The following is a 12,061-nucleotide window of genomic DNA, read 5'->3' as shown; positions in this document are numbered from 1 at the left end:
GCTGGAGCTCAGCACACAGCTGGGCTCGAGCATGAGTGACCTGTGTGGTGCAGGCAGTGCCCGTGCACAGCTTCCCAATCCCGCCTCGAGGGCCCAGCCCCAGGATTTCTCTCACCTCTCTGCCTCCTCCACCGTGATCTTCTTCTCAGCCGCCTGCAGGGTGGCTGCCAGCGTGGAGTTGGTCTGCTCCAGCCGCTGCTGGGCCAGGGTGGCTCCCGGGGCAGCTGCCAAAGGCTTTGCCAACACCTTGCCGCCTGTGTCCAGTGTCAGTGAGCTGGGACCAGGCAGGGATCCGATCACATCCGGCACCGCCTCCGTGGCTGCCCAGGGAGCAACAGTGTGGCGGGAGGGCTGCAGGACCTGCTGGTAGATGGTCTTGGGCCCAGAGAAGACAAGCTTGGTGGATGCCACAGAGGTGTGCTTGGTGGGGACATCTGCAGAGGAAGGGGATTCATGGCACATGGTGGCACAGGTCCTCCTTGACTCCCATACCAACACAGGAGGGAGCCTCAGGCCCTGCCACCACCTCAGAGACACCTCCACAATCCCCCTTACCTGCAGTGGGTGTCCTCACCACGGCCGTGCCGACCAGCTCCGTGGGGCTGGGGGCTTTGGTGGGGCTCGGTGCCTTCTTCATCCCTTTCTCCAGCGACAAGATGCTTTTCTCTATCTCGGCAATCCTGAACTCCACGCTGTCATCGTCAAAGGCGTCCCCGGCCAGCCCAGCCCGTGGTGCCTGTGCCGGTGTGGCAGGGCCTGCGATGCTCACTGCCTGTGCCTGGGCATACTGGGGTGTGGGGGTGCCCCCTGGCTCAGCCTGCCCGGCCATGCTGAACGCCTTCAGCACCGCCTGCAGCGGCTCCCGCTCCCTGAAGCGCGGCCGGCGCTTCACCGTGTCCGACTCGGTGAGGTTGAACTCCAGCACGGGCGGCTCCCTGGTGACAGCGGGAGCTGCCGGCTCCTTCCCAGCAGAGCAGGGGGGCTCTGCTGGCTGGGAACCAGGCTCTGTGTCCGGCATGGCTGTGTCGGCCTTGGGATGCCCAGTGGGCTTCGGCCGCTGTTTGATGGTTAAGTTGCCTTCTTCTGCGAAGGGGATACACTCACTGGAGCTGTTCTGGGAGGATGAGGAGGAGACCCCTGGCTTGGCCTCCTCCTCCGTGTCCGAGCAGGCGTCCTCCCGCTCGCCCTGCGCAGCCACCTCTGTCATGGGACCGCTGGGTTCACTCAGTGTCCGTCTCCGTGGCTTGCTGCTCTCAAAGGGGTCCCTGCTGCCATCAGAAAGCGTGGCACTGCTGGTGTCACCACCAGCATAGGACTCGTCTCCCACATCTGCCCGGGGGAGACAGTCCTGAGTCAGGTGCAGTGGTTTTGGGGCCAGGAGGGGCTTGGGTGGACTTGCCCCCGGTGTTCCTTCCAGCGCAGCCGCCAGGCTCTTCACTGTCCTGCCACGGCCAGTGTCACTGGGGGCGGGACCTGCATCAACCACATCCTGGGGGGCCGTGGGCTGCTGCTCGGGGTTGGGGGGCTGCTCACTGTCTGCCTCGGCAGCAAGAGCGCTGGAGACGGAGCTGAGGCGCTTGGGAGGCGGCGGCGGAGGGCCCTTGCGCTTGGCACGGATGGCGAAGGACTGGCTGCGGGTCACCTTGGCATCCACCTGCAGACAGGCCCGTGGCATCTGGCTGCGGCCCGGCCGCCGTGTCAGCGTGGCATAGGAGCCCAGGGTGCTGGTGGGAGCCCCCTCCTCCTCCTCGTGCTCCCCGTCTGACAGCGCGTAGCGGTTCAGGCTGTGCGAGCGCTTCTTGTGCTTGAAGCCTTCGCCCCCGTTGTGCTGCTCCCCGCCCGTGGGGCATGTGGTGGGCGGCTCCGTGGGGCCACACTGGCTGTGCAGGTAGGAGAAGCCTTTTTGGGCTGATGTCTGCAGGCTGCTCTTCTGCCCGGGGGAGATGGAGGGGTACGGCTGTGCCAGGGCCTTGGGCTGCTCCGCTCCCAGGAGTGATGGGACCGTCGGGGATTTCAAGGAGATGTGTGGGTACATGAAGACGTACGGGGCTGTTCCCTTGCTGGGGGTCTGGGGAGGAGTACAGGGGGTGACTGCTGGAGTCCCGGCTCCTTTCTGAGCCGTGGGCCGGGCGTACTGATCCGTGCCTTCGGGCAGGTTCCTCTCCTTGAGAGGGCTGCCTCCGCCGCCGTTGGCAAAGCCATTCAGCCCCTCGGGGGACAAGAGCATCCCGTAGGGCTCGGGACTGGGCCGTCCCGGCAGGCTGGCCGGGCTCTCCTTGCTGCGGGGCGGTGCACAGGACTGCCCACTGCTGCTGCTGCTCTCCCCGCTGCCCAGGCTCTCCTGTGAGGGGCTGGAGAGGCGCCGGGACAGCACGTTGTCCTGCGAGTGCCCCGAGCCCCGGGACCGCACCCCGATGCTCTCCTGGCTCCTTGACATTCCCTGGCTGCTCTTGATGCCGAGTGTCTCATGGCAGCTGTTGGACATGGCCGTCTGGAGCTCGTAGCTGAGCTCACTGTCCTGGAAGGTCGTCATTTTGGGGGTGTGTGGGGACTGGCACTCCCCATTCTCCAGTGACTCGATGGTGACAATGTCCAGGGAACCGGGGACTTTCCGTCTCGCCAGAGTTGCTTCTGCTTGGTTGAGGCTTTTGCGGAGGTCTCTGAGCTTCTTGACGGCCAACATGATCTTTTTCTGGTGGCCTGCGGGAAGGAAAAGGACATTAGGTTGGCTCCAGCCCCCAAGGCCTTTGTTTTCTGGCCAAGCAGAGTCATGGTCACGTCACCAACCAGAGCAAAGGCCTCCGGGTTATTCAAACCCTGCCTATGGGAGGGAACAAACTGCCTCCAGCATCTACCTGGCTCAGCCCAGCTCCAGCCTGCCAAGGAGAGTCCTTAGGGACAGCCATGAACTGCCCTTTCCGGGTGCTCAGGACATGCCTGCACCTCCCAGCCTGAGGGAGAACGGGGTGTGGGGACTGGGTGGGAAACTTAGCTGGCCTGGGCCACCCCAGCACTGCGGGAGGGACTCACCCAGCTTGTTGATGCCAATCTCTTGCAGATCCTCCCACGTCAGGTCTGTCACGATGGTGATGGAGTCATAGCCATTGTTCACCAGCTTTTTGTGGTACTGGGGCAACCCGATGGCACTGAGCCAGTCCATCAGGTCAGCCTGGAAAGAGCATGGAGATGCTGCTGTGAGCATCGAGGCATTGGCAGCACCTTCATTATCCCCTCCCTGTCTCTGCTCAGGATACTGTGTTTTCAGGGTCTCTCTGACTGCATTAAGACAGTCAAAGCCATTGCAGTGTGTATTTACTTAGACCCGCTCCTGTCCTGTCCTGGGGTGAGAGAGCTCTGAGAAAAACCTAGAAAAAGAGGGTGACCAAAGCCCCAGTGCCAGGGACTCACCGGGATGTAGTTGGGCAGCCACTCGGCGATGCTCAGCTGCCCGATCTCCGTGGAGATCTTTTTCCTGTGGCCTGGCTTGGTCACACCGATGGCCGTCAGATCCTAAGGGGAGCAGAGCGGGGTCATGGTCAGCTCAGGGAGCACGGAGCAGTGGGTACCAGTGTCAGCAGCTCAGGGGATGCTGAGCAGGGGGAGGAAGGACCTGTCCTACCTCCGGGGTCATGCGGCTGATGGTGGGCACGTCATAGCCGGCGTTGAGGAAGTTGGCAGTGTACGACTCCAGCTGGAACTCACGCAACCAGTTGTAAATTGCTTCTGCATCCTGAGGAGAGGACAGGACACAGCACAGCCCATCACGGTGGCTGCAGGGGCTGGAAGGACCTGGCTGGTCCAGGCAGGACAAGGGAATCCCCTTGGGCAAGACCCACTTGTCACCAGTGTTCTTAAGACCCAGTTCCCTGTGTCCCCAGTGCAGTGAGAGCTGGGCTGAGTGCCCCAAACACAGCCCTCTCACCCAGTGCACCATTTCCCAGTTGTCCCAGTTACCTTCCCCTCGAGGAGCTGCTCAGGACGCAAGAACTGGTGGGAGAAGACCCTGTCTCCAGGGGGGCAGCTACCTGGGGTCTCTAGGCTCTGTGACCCTGGTCAAGAGGAGAAAGGAGAACTGTCACAGGGGCACTTGAGTAGCAAGCAGCACCCATGGCTGGGGGGACACCTGTCCCCAAGGTCCCATGGAGTTGGGACAGCCCTCACCTGCTGTGATTGTCAACTGCCCGTTGCGTGGCTCTGATCCCACAAGGTGTTGCTGGAGGTCGTCGCTGGAGGAGGGCAGAGGCTGAGGGAGAGGAGGAGTGAGTGAAGGAGGGACCCTGCTCCAGAGACAAGCCCTGTCACACCCGCAGGAGCAGAGGGGTGGTCCCTGCACTGGGCTGCTGGGCACAGCTTCCCCCAGTGAAGGGCTGGTCCCCAGCAAGAGATCTAGACAGGATTTGGCCCAGGGCCTTTTTTATCCTCTCAGATGACACAGGACACAGTGGAGATGCTGCATGGTACCAACCACGGCCCCCAGCTCCATTCAAAAAGGCCAGCTGTGCTTTGGGGAGCAACTGAAGGCCCCCCAGAAGCATCTCCCTGCTGAGTCCTGGCAGCAAGTAGGGGTTTGGTGGAGGATGCTCAGCTCCAGCAGTCCTTCCTTTGAAAGGAGGGATACAGGTGGACAGGGAAGGGGCTGGGGCTGAGCTGGCCCAGGGACGGGCTGGGGGAGCAGGGGCTGGTGCCTACCCTGGCGTTCTCGATGAGGATGCTGGTGCTCTGCCCGTTGGTGCCCTCGGTGCTCTGGCCGCTGCCGGCGCTGCGGATGCTGCCGATGCTGCCCTCGCTGCCCACGCTGTTCCTGTCTCCTGCTGCTTGGGGCAGGCAGGGAGGCCGTCAGGAGCACCCCGGGATCGGGGCTGACACAGGGCACAGAGGTCCCCAGAAGAGACCCGAGTGCCAACACAGTGACACCAGCAAAACAGTCTCCCACAAGATCCCTCTGGTCACAGACAATGCACCAGTTCCCTCCCCCCCCCCCAGCATGCACGACACAGACAGGGTGACCCAGGCTGGCAAGGGACACACAGAGGGGACATGGGGATGCAGCCTGGCTGAGGACACAGGGAACAAAGGGGCTGCTCTGTGGGCTCCCCTAAACTCCCTTTCCCTGCACCTGCTCCCTCTCATCTGGCTGCTTCCCTGCTGAGAGGTGGAAGGAGAGTCTCCTCCTGTGTCCCCCTGCCCAGGCAGGGCTGGGAACAGGGGAAGGTCCCCAGCCCCTCTCCCTCCCCAGCTGCTCCCCTGACCTGAGCTGTCAGGGCCCGGGGCCGTCCGAGTTAGGGTGACGTGGCCACTTGGGGCTGCCTGGTGAGGACACTCGTCAGGGAGGTGCTGCAGCCCACCGGGGGGTGCTGGGAGGGCCCCGGGGGGACCCTGGCGCTGGTGTGCGGGTGCCACACGGGGGACAACCATGCCTGCATTCAAAGACAAAACACGTGTGGTCAGAGCTCATGCGGGAGGCAGTGGGGGGGGACAGCTGAGCCTCAACCCCCCAGATTACCACCCCACCAATGGTACAACCTCCTGTGCCCATCTGAGTCCTTCTCTTCCCCCCTAGCTAGCCAGGGCTGCGGGGCCTGTCCTACAGGAGGTGCTGGGAAGGCTGGGATGGTTTCACACAGGGGACTGTCCCCAGCATGGCCACTGACCTGTTCGCTTGCTGATGACCTCAGCGATGGAGGGGGGGAAGTATCCGACACGGTCGGTGCCTTTCTGGGCGTCGTGGATGTGCCCTTTCCATCGCCCATCCGGATGCTGCTCCAGGACCTGCCATGGGGACGAGAGGGGTGGGATTGGTACCCAGAGCCATGGTGGGGCAAGGGGATGGGGAGCAGGGAGCAGCCTCACCGTAATGACGTCTCCTGCTCGGACGTTGAGAGCAGTCGGGTCATGGAGGTTCCAAAAATCCTTCAAAGCTCGGACCTTCAGGATTCCTGATGCCTCTGAAGGCAAGGGACAGAGGGAAGAAAGAAGGTGCCAGAGCGCAGGGAGGAAAGAGAGTGGGTTCATGGAAGGCAGATGGAGAAAGCAAAAGCAAGGAGAGGGGAGAAGAAAACATTACTACTGCAGGAAGGACTCAATCCCCAGACACTGTCCACGTTTGGGATGGGGGCACATATGACACGGGACTGGGATGCTGGCACTTACAGCCACACTGGTTTAGGCTACTCAGGAGCACTGGGAGCCCAAGCAGGTCCCAGTGGGAGGAAGCCCCTCTCAGTGCTGTCCCCACCTCACCTCTCAGCAGCTGCTTGATGTCCTTGCTGGCGTGTGAGGTGGTGAACTGGTTGACGATGTCCAGCGCCGTCTGGTTGTAGGTGTTCCTGATGTTCACGTCAACACCGCCCTGCCCGGGAGGAGACATGGTCATGCCCAGACCCCCCACCTGCTGCTGAACCCACGGGAGACGAGGGACAGAGGGGAAGGGGTGCTGGCTGACCCCCAGGGGCCTGTCCCCCCGTGCAGCCCCGTCCCCACTGCGCTCACCTCCAGCAGCAGCCGCACCACCTCTGTTTTGCCGTAGAGCGCGGCCTCGTGCAGGGCTGTGCCCGTCTTCGTCTGCTTGTTGATCTCAATCCCAGCCTTCAGCAGCTGCCTGGTGGGAGGAGGGAAAAGCATGAACAGCAGGCCATGGACATCAGGGCCAGGCAATGGGCTGCTCTGTGGTGGGAAGGGGACAGCACCTGGCACCTTGCCTTGGGGATGAGGGGCTGAAGCAGGGAGGTGGGTTTGAGAGGATGCAGGACTGAAGCCATGATGGCTTTTTCCAGGAAAGGGCAGTGCCCTGGGCTGGCAGGGGGTTACCTGATGATCTCCTTGTGCCCGTTCTTGGCTGCCAGGTGCAGCGGGGTGGTGTAGTTGGGGTCAGTGGAATCCTTGGACTGTCCCTCCAGGAGGGCGACACACAGATGGCTGTTCAGCAGCAGCTGGGCCACCTGCACGGGGCACAGGTGAGCAGCTGGGTGCAGGTACCCCCCCTGCACCCTCCCAGCAAGGGACTGGGGGCCAGCCCACCACTCCCCATCCCACCAGTCTCCTCCATCCAACAGCCCCAGGGCTCAGCCTGAGCCGGACAGTGCTTGGCAAGGCCACACTCTCGTGAGGGGCCATAAAAGGTCACAGCAGCCAGAAATAGTCTTCCCATAATCAGGCTTTTCAGACCAAGCCCTAAAAACCTCCAGTCTCTCCAGCCCAGAGCGACTCTCAGCGTCTCAGGGCAACCCAGAGGCACAGAGGAGTTATTTTTACTGCCCTGTTTATAGCTGCAGACATTATGGATACTCCAAAAATGGAAATATCCCCCTTGTCCCCTCCTGGTGGGGCACGGAACAGTCTGGCTGGCAGTGCTCCAGCCCAACCTGGCAGTGCTGGCTGCGTTGGGGTCTCCCAGAGCACAGAGTGGCCTATCCCCACAGGCTGTGCCAGGGACCTCAAGCGGGGCCGGATGCTCAGAGTTTGCTGGGATTAGCCAGCTCAGCCTATCTGCGCTTAACCACAAGCAAAGCCAGGGTGGGTGGGGGGAGGCTGTGGAGAACCGGGAGCGAGAACTCCTGGCTTCCCTCCCAGCCTGATGCTGCCCTGCTGCGAGGTCAGGAGCAAAACCCGCAGCTCCCAGACTCAGGATCTGGCCTTGTCCTGCCATGGGAGGAGGCAGGTACTGCCTGCTGGGCTCCGAGGTTTGTGGCAGTGGGAGAGCGGTTGTGGCCAGACCCAGCACTTTGCTCCCAGAGGAACCAGCCGGCTCCAGAGCCACCCCCGGAGAACGAACCAGCCCAGGGCAGAGCCCCACAGCACCCACCTTCAGCCGCCCGAACTCGCAGGCCAGGTCCAGCGGGGTTTTCTTCGCCTTGTTGATGAGGCAGGGGTTGGACTGGTGCTGGAGCAGCATCTCCGACTGCGGGGAATACACGTGGCACAGGGGGCTCAGCATCGCCCCGCACCCCTGCCCCCGACCCCCCCAGCACGGCGGGGTTTGCCCCACCCACGAGCCCCCAGTGCGGGGGGTGCTGGGCTCTCACTTACCACCTCATAGTGGCCGTACTGTGCCGAGAGGTGCAGCGGGATCTGCCCGTCCAGCGAGGCCATGTTGACGGAGGCAGCGGCGCGGAGCAGGACCCGCACGGGCTCCACACGGCCCTGCCACGCCGCGTAGTGCAGGGGCCGCATCCCTGCGGGGAACGGGGCTCAGCGGGGCTGGGCACGGCCCCCGGCCTCGCCCGGGGGGCTGAGCTGGCTGCCGGGGGTCGTGCTGGGGGTCACCCCTTACCATTGCTGTCCTTGATGTCCACAGTGGCCTGTGCTTCCAGGAGCAGGGAGATGAGGTCCAGGCTGCCGCCCAGGGCTGCGTGGTGCAGTGCCGAGAACCTGGGACACAAGGCAGGGCTCAGCCCGGCCCCACAGCTGACCCCACAGCCCCCTCTGCATGGGGACACAGGCTGGGACTGTCACCAGCTGTTCATGGCTATGTCCTCCCTGATTCCCTGCTCCCAGTGCCTCGGTTTCCCCATAACAAAACACAGATAAATCCCTCCAAGCTGTGAGTGCTCCAGGGCTCAGCAAGGGATGCAGGAACTCTGTGTACCTTGGGAAACCCCAGGGAGAGGGTCCCTCGGCCCCCTTGTCCCGTGCAGGAGGCAAATAGGCAGGATGGAGGGAGATGCATCTTCCCTCTCCCTGGTGCAGCCAGGCAGCCAAACGCTGCTCACAGCATCTGGCAAGCTCATGGGCCCAGTGGCTACTCCTGCCCCTCTGCCAGCTGCCCCCTCCCCATGCCAGCAGGGATGCCGGGAGACCACGGCAAAGCGTGGGAGGCCGCTGGGAATGAAAGAGCCCTGTGTTTTGGGGCTGTGAAAGGGGCCTGTCTGCCTGGCGCTCCCCCCGTGCTGTCACGTGAAGGGCCAAGGCCGAGCAAGAGGGTCCCTGTGCCACCAGGGATTAGCCTGTGTGCCACTCCAAGGGGTCTGAGGGGCTCCTGACAGCACCAGTGTGGGGCTCTGATGGGCTCTGCAGGGTTCCAGCCCCGTGCTGGGGATGCAGCTCAGCCAGCATGGCTCTCCTCGTGATCTGCAGTCCCAGAGCACCCCCAAACCCCTGGTCAGTCTCTGGACATTGCAGGAGGGACACCAACCCCAGCAGAAAGGGCTGCTCCCTCCTCCAATACACCCACCATGTCCATGGGGCACAGCAAAACCTCTGCCTCGAAGTGGGGGGTACAAAATCCCCCTGACCCACCCCTGTGGGGGTCCTTGCAGGTCCTGCTCTGTCCTGGGGCAGCTGCACAAACCCCTGCTCACCTGCCCCATCCCTTCCAAGCCACAAGTGAGGTGGTGCCAAGGACACCACCAGCACCATGGCTCTCCCAGGAGGACACACACTGCCATCCCTGTGCTTCGGTCCTCCCCATGGTCCCTTCCTGTGCCCCAACCAAACCCAATGCCCTGCCTGTGTCCCTCTGGCAGGGAATGGACCCTTTACCCCCATTCCCATCAGCAGCCCTCCTGGAGCTGCCCGAGCACAAACCCTGTGCCTTATCAGAATCAGATCATTGCTTCTATTATTAAATACTTTTTTCTCTTAAGCTCCATCTGCACAGTACTATTTTAAGATGGAGCTATTCTGCCTGTTCCCCACTGGCCTCTTAGGACTCATCATGGACACCTCTTCCTACAGAGTCCTCCAAAAGAAAACATGTAGAAATTAGGTACAACAGAACATAAAACAATGCTAATGACTGACAGGTCAGAGTTAATTCAATAAGAATAATATGCTTATTTATTTTATGGGCCTTTGTGGTTTCTTTAACTCTCAGTACCCAGCTTATTAAGTACTTGGATTTTGGAAGTGATGAGCTACACAAATATGCTGTGGTCACTTGGCAACCTCATCTTTTCTTTCCCTAACCCCCCCAAACAATGGGATTTTGCTTTTGGGATATTAGGCACAAGCACGAGCAGGCAGTGGGGCTCCTCCGAGCTTCAACCAGCACTCGGGACACAGGGCACTGGCTGGACATGCTGCCATCCTTATTCACTCCCATCCCTGTGGAGGGGGATGCAGAAGAGCTTTATGAAGGATTTTCAGCATGGATTGAGCACAGCCCTCAACTCAGATCTGGGCAGGTGTTGGCTCTGCCTCTGCAGGGCTTCCCCTGGATTTGGGATGCTGTTGTGTTCTCTGGGGTGCAGCAGCTCCCCTCCAAAGCTGTATGATACCCTGAGCTGCAGGACCAACTGGCTGTGGGGGAGGACAAGCCCACCCAGGCTGGTGGCAGCAGGACCCAGCACCCTGCCAGGGGAGCACTCACCCGTCCGCATCCTGGTAGTTCACGTTCAGGCGCTTGGCAGATCCCAGGAGCTCTGGGGAGAGAAGAGACGAAGGTCAGGGCAGGAGGCAGAGCCTGTGCCGCCCCACAGGCCCCCGGGATCCCACACAGACCCCATCCTGCAGCCACACCAACCTCCCAGCGCACAGAACAGCGCCTGGCCCATCCCGGTGCCCTCTCCTCTCCTCTTCTCTGCCTCCACTTTCACCTCCACGAACCCTCAGTGGGCTGACCAGCTCCAGCTCAGACCCTTTTCCCCCTCCATCCCTCCTGCCCCATCTCTGTGTGCCCCCGGGATGGGTCGGACCCCGCAGCTTCTGTCACCCCGGCTCAGAACAGCACTTCCCTCCCCTTTATAGGCACTGACACCCCAAAACTGCTGAGTGGAGCCCTTTTGCCCCCCACTCACTCCCTGTGCTGCCACTGCCACTGAGGCCTGGCCCACAGACCACATGGTTGGCATTTTTACGGCCAGGGCAGAGGCTGAAACTTCCAGCCGTGAATGCAAGGATTGTGCCACCTCGGGTATCCCCATCCCCCTGCCCATCCCTCCCTCCACTTTGGGGACCTCTGGGCAGCAGAGGATGCTCACCCCACCCTCGGCACACCCTCACACGCACCCCCAGAGCACCCCCAGCTCCCCGCTCCTTCCCGCAATTAATTCCAATGAATTCCTTCCTCCCACACAGAGAGGACATTTTATTCTTCACCAAGGGGTTGAGAGCGGATTAACATCTCTGGAATTCATCCGCCAAGTCAAAAGGGAAAGAAAGGGGAAGGTATGTGGGGGGCAAGAAATGCCGCCGCTCCTCCTCTGCCTTTCCAGGCAGCCCCATTGCTGAGCCAGGGAGGATTAAATGCTTTGAACAGTTTTCTGTGTTTTTTCCTCTGGAAAATCCAAGTCTGAGAGCTGGGCTCCGAGCCTGGGGGTGAAACAGCTGCTTAAACCCCACTGAAATGTGGGAAATGGGAAAGGAGCCCCCTCCCTTGCAGCCACGTAGATCTCCAGGACTGTAGATCCCTCTCCTCTTTCATCTCCTCCTCAGTTCCCTCCTCCCCCTCTCCCAAGGTCTCTGCCCATCTCACATGGCAGATCCCATACAAAGCCATACCGGGCTGTGTGACCCCTCTGCCGGAAAAGGAGGGCTGAAGAGGGGCTGGCTCATTCATCATGCAAATGGATAATTAAAGGAAACCAAGGACCGGGGTGTTCATTACTGCAATTTACAGTGTTTTGTAAACAGCCTAATTAATGCAAAATGGGCTTGGAGTGGCTGCTGGTGAAGGACTCGTGACTCGAAGCCACAGCTGAGGGGATCAAGACAGGATCACCCTAATTACCTCTTCCAGGGGCTGTTTGTCTTTGAGCGGAAGCCACCAATCCGACAGCCCTTCCCAAAGGAACTGGCTCCCAAAGCCATGGCTCGGCATAACTCCCACTGTTCCCTCCCACCTCCATATTGTCCAAGAGCCCAGGATCCGAGGTCTCCATCAAGGACAAGTTGCTCTCCTTGGCCCCACCAGCCAGGAAAAAAATAACATTTCACTTGTAAACAGGCCACTCGTGATCTGAGTCCCGGAGCAACCGTAACCACCAACCCCTGCAGTGCCACTGTCACAGGGATCATGTTTGGGGTGTACGGCGGAGCCAGGAAGGGGCTCAGCTGTGGTGGGCAAAGGTCTCATCCTGTCCCTCCAAAAGTCTTGGGACAGATCCTGCAAGCAGGAAGCAGGAAG

The 12,061-nt window shown here is 61.2% G+C and overlaps 1 protein-coding gene across 2 annotated transcripts in view; it reads right to left on the bottom strand.

The window, feature by feature from the left end:
- CASKIN2 (CASK interacting protein 2) overlaps positions 1-12,061 on the bottom strand; it is a 33,916-nt gene that overhangs the window by 2,605 nt on the left and 19,250 nt on the right. Inside the window, exons 3-20 of one of the 2 annotated variants that reach the window (XM_027691319.1) lie at positions 10,307-10,358; positions 8,270-8,367; positions 8,026-8,171; positions 7,802-7,897; positions 6,808-6,938; positions 6,490-6,598; positions 6,241-6,349; positions 5,851-5,945; positions 5,652-5,769; positions 5,250-5,417; positions 4,690-4,811; positions 4,162-4,243; positions 3,955-4,049; positions 3,620-3,730; positions 3,409-3,510; positions 3,031-3,169; positions 556-2,700; positions 116-434 (exon numbers count right to left, since the gene is read on the bottom strand). In XM_027691319.1, coding sequence (XP_027547120.1) covers positions 116-434; positions 556-2,700; positions 3,031-3,169; positions 3,409-3,510; positions 3,620-3,730; positions 3,955-4,049; positions 4,162-4,243; positions 4,690-4,811; positions 5,250-5,417; positions 5,652-5,769; positions 5,851-5,945; positions 6,241-6,349; positions 6,490-6,598; positions 6,808-6,938; positions 7,802-7,897; positions 8,026-8,171; positions 8,270-8,367; positions 10,307-10,358 — 4,237 coding nt within the window. The remainder of the gene's footprint in view (positions 1-115; positions 435-555; positions 2,701-3,030; positions 3,170-3,408; positions 3,511-3,619; positions 3,731-3,954; positions 4,050-4,161; positions 4,244-4,689; positions 4,812-5,249; positions 5,418-5,651; positions 5,770-5,850; positions 5,946-6,240; positions 6,350-6,489; positions 6,599-6,807; positions 6,939-7,801; positions 7,898-8,025; positions 8,172-8,269; positions 8,368-10,306; positions 10,359-12,061) is intronic. The other variant, XM_027691320.1, reaches the window with a different exon arrangement.

The sequence above is a fragment of the Neopelma chrysocephalum genome, unplaced genomic scaffold (genome assembly GCF_003984885.1).
Source record: "Neopelma chrysocephalum unplaced genomic scaffold, ASM398488v2 Primary Assembly neopelma1_84, whole genome shotgun sequence".
NCBI lineage: Eukaryota > Metazoa > Chordata > Aves > Passeriformes > Pipridae > Neopelma > Neopelma chrysocephalum.
This window is presented reverse-complemented; position numbering and strand designations above follow the sequence as displayed.